We start from the raw sequence: 2,500 nt of genomic DNA on the forward strand, positions 1-2,500 counted from the left end.
CATGTAAAGCTTGTAGTTTGCCACTTTCAACTAAATGGATGAACAGTTTAATTTACATCACCTCATACGTTAGTTTCACATCAAATCTCCTGACCAATCAAATGCTCTCTAGTGTCTGACATGCTCCGCCCCTTTAAGACACTTCTCCTATGCTTTTCATTTGATGCGCTTAACATCAACCACTCGCATTGGCAGAGAACAACAAAACGCTATTGGCTGTTTTTATGAAAAAGGGGAGGAGCTACATTATGTCCCATCCTCGTTGAGATTACGTCGAGCATCGAATAAAAATGCACGAGACCTCTAACTACGGTCTCTTTATCTGCCTATTATTACATGAATAGTCCATTAGTAGTTTTTAAATTGATGCATCCCTAAAAGCTAAACCCAACTTCCACCTTACTAACTGTTATTAAGCAGCTAATTGCTAGTTTATTAAGCTAGCAGTGTTAGTTCATGGTTTGAAATTACGTGAATTGTGACCGAAACTAAAGTGTTATCTAAATAACCAAACAAATGTTCACCTGCATGGTAGGGCTTGGCTGCGATTCCTAATTTGGTCAACTTATGAGCCACTTCCTCGCAACTCTCTCGCGTTCGACAGTAAACAATCCCACATCCCTGCAAAAGCAAAAAAGTGGGTGCTTAGCATCAAATCAGTCTGAATTACATATATAAGATTACATTTAGCATCTACTGAATTAATGAATCACTAGCTCTTGGCGCCACCTACTGGCGGTTTTAGTGTCATAATTATTTATTTAATAAAGTCTTAAAACCACCCAACTTACAAGCACAAAAACATGTTCGGATAAATACTATTTATAGGGAAATAAAATTGGAGATATAATTTGTCAATACCGCAAACCCCTAACTGCTAGAAATGCTCATTTTAACATGTTATCAATAATCTAGCATGCTGCCAGCATGTTTCAGACATGTTAAACAAACAGATAAGATTTTGCTGACATGAATTAACTAACATGTTAGTATGTCTCTATCATCATTAGCACAATGCCAGCATGTTTGTAACATTTTAAACACCGCTAATGTCATTTAATCATGCTAGCATCAACTAGCATGTTTTAAAAGACTACTTGAAATATCTTAAATATTTCTTTAATATCTTCAGACAGATTATGGTATTTTTAGGTTTAAGAAGAGTCAAAACTTGCATACGGCATAATTTAATTAGTAGACTGGTACATTTGGTTTTCTGATGTTGCGTTCACACCAGATGTGGATGAAGCATTAATCGCAAGTGATTTACATGTTAAGTCAATGCAAAAACACAAATAGACATCCTGTGGTGCGGTATCGGTGAATGAGGTAGTGCGAAAGAGGCGGTGCGAAAGAGGAGGTGCGAAAGAGGAGGTGAGAAAGAGAAGGTGAGAAAGAGGAGGTGTGAAAGAGGAGGTGCGAAAGAGGTGTGAAAGACGCGGTGTGAAAGAGGAGGTGAGAAAGAGAAGCTGCGAAAGAGGAGGTGCGAAAGAGGCGGTGCAAAAGAGGAGGAGCAAAAAAGGAGGTGCGAAAGAGGAGGTGCAAAAGAGGAGGTGCGAAAGAGGAGGTGCGAAAGAGAAGGTCTGAAAGAGAAGGTGCGAAAGAGGAGGTGCAAAAGAGGAGGTGCGAAAGAGGAGGTGTGAAAAAGAAGGTCTGAAAGAGAAGGTGCGAAAGAGGAGGTGCAAAAGAGATGTGAAAGACGAGGTGCGAAAGAGGTGGTGAGAAAGTGGAAATGCGAAAGAGGAAATGCGAAAGAGGAGGTGAGAAAGAGGAGGTGCAATAGAGGAAATGTGAAAGAGGAGTTGCAAAAGAAGTGGTGAGGAAGAGGAGGTGCGAAAGAGGAAATGCGAAAGAGGAGGTGAGAAAGAGAAGGTGCGGAAAAGGCGGTGCTAAAAGAGGCGGTGCGAAAGAGGCGGTGCGAAAGAGGAGGTTAGAAAGAGGAGGTTCGAAAGAGGCGGTGCGAAAGAGGAGGTTCGAAAGAGGCGGTGCGAAAGAGGAGGTGCGAAAGAGGCGGTGCGAAAGAGGCGGTGCGAGAGAGGAGGTGCGAAAAAGGAGGTGCGAAAGAGGCGGTGCGAAAGAGGCGGTGCGAAAGAGGAGGTGCGAAAGAGGAGGTGCGAAAGAGGAGGTGCGAAAGAGGAGGTGCGAAAGAGAAGGTTCGAAAGAGGCGGTGCAAAAGAGGAGGTGCGAAAGAGAAGGTGCGAAAGAGGCGGTGCGAAAGAGGCGGTGTGAAAGAGGAGGTGCGAAAGAGGAGGTGCGAAAGAGGCGGTGCGAAAGAGGAGGTGCGAGAGAGGAGGTGCGAAAGAGGCGGTGCGAAAGAGGCGGTGCGAAAGAGGCGGTGCGAAAGAGGCGGTGCGAAAGAGGAGGTGTGAAAGAGGAGGTGCAAGAGAGGAGGTGCGAAAGAGGAGGTGCGAAAGAGGCGGTGCGAAAGAGGCGGTGCGAAAGAGGCGGTGCGAAAGAGGCGGTGCGAAAGAGGAGGTGTGAAAGAGGAGGTGCAAGAGAG

At 44.8% G+C, this 2,500-nt stretch overlaps 1 protein-coding gene across 5 annotated transcripts in view; it reads right to left on the bottom strand.

Annotated features, from left to right (window-relative positions):
* The window catches only part of recql5 (RecQ helicase-like 5), a 42,510-nt gene that overhangs the window by 35,889 nt on the left and 4,121 nt on the right, over positions 1 to 2,500 (bottom strand). For all 5 annotated transcript variants that reach the window (XR_012401311.1, XM_073945245.1, XM_073945246.1 and 2 more), the window contains exon 4: positions 525 to 621. Coding sequence is in view for 4 of the 5 variants with exons in the window: in XM_073945245.1 (XP_073801346.1) it covers positions 525 to 621 (97 nt within the window). In the remaining variant the exon portion in view is untranslated. The remainder of the gene's footprint in view (positions 1 to 524; positions 622 to 2,500) is intronic.

Source organism: Danio rerio, chromosome 3, assembly GCF_049306965.1.
Source record: "Danio rerio strain Tuebingen ecotype United States chromosome 3, GRCz12tu, whole genome shotgun sequence".
Classification (NCBI taxonomy): Eukaryota; Metazoa; Chordata; class Actinopteri; order Cypriniformes; family Danionidae; genus Danio; species Danio rerio.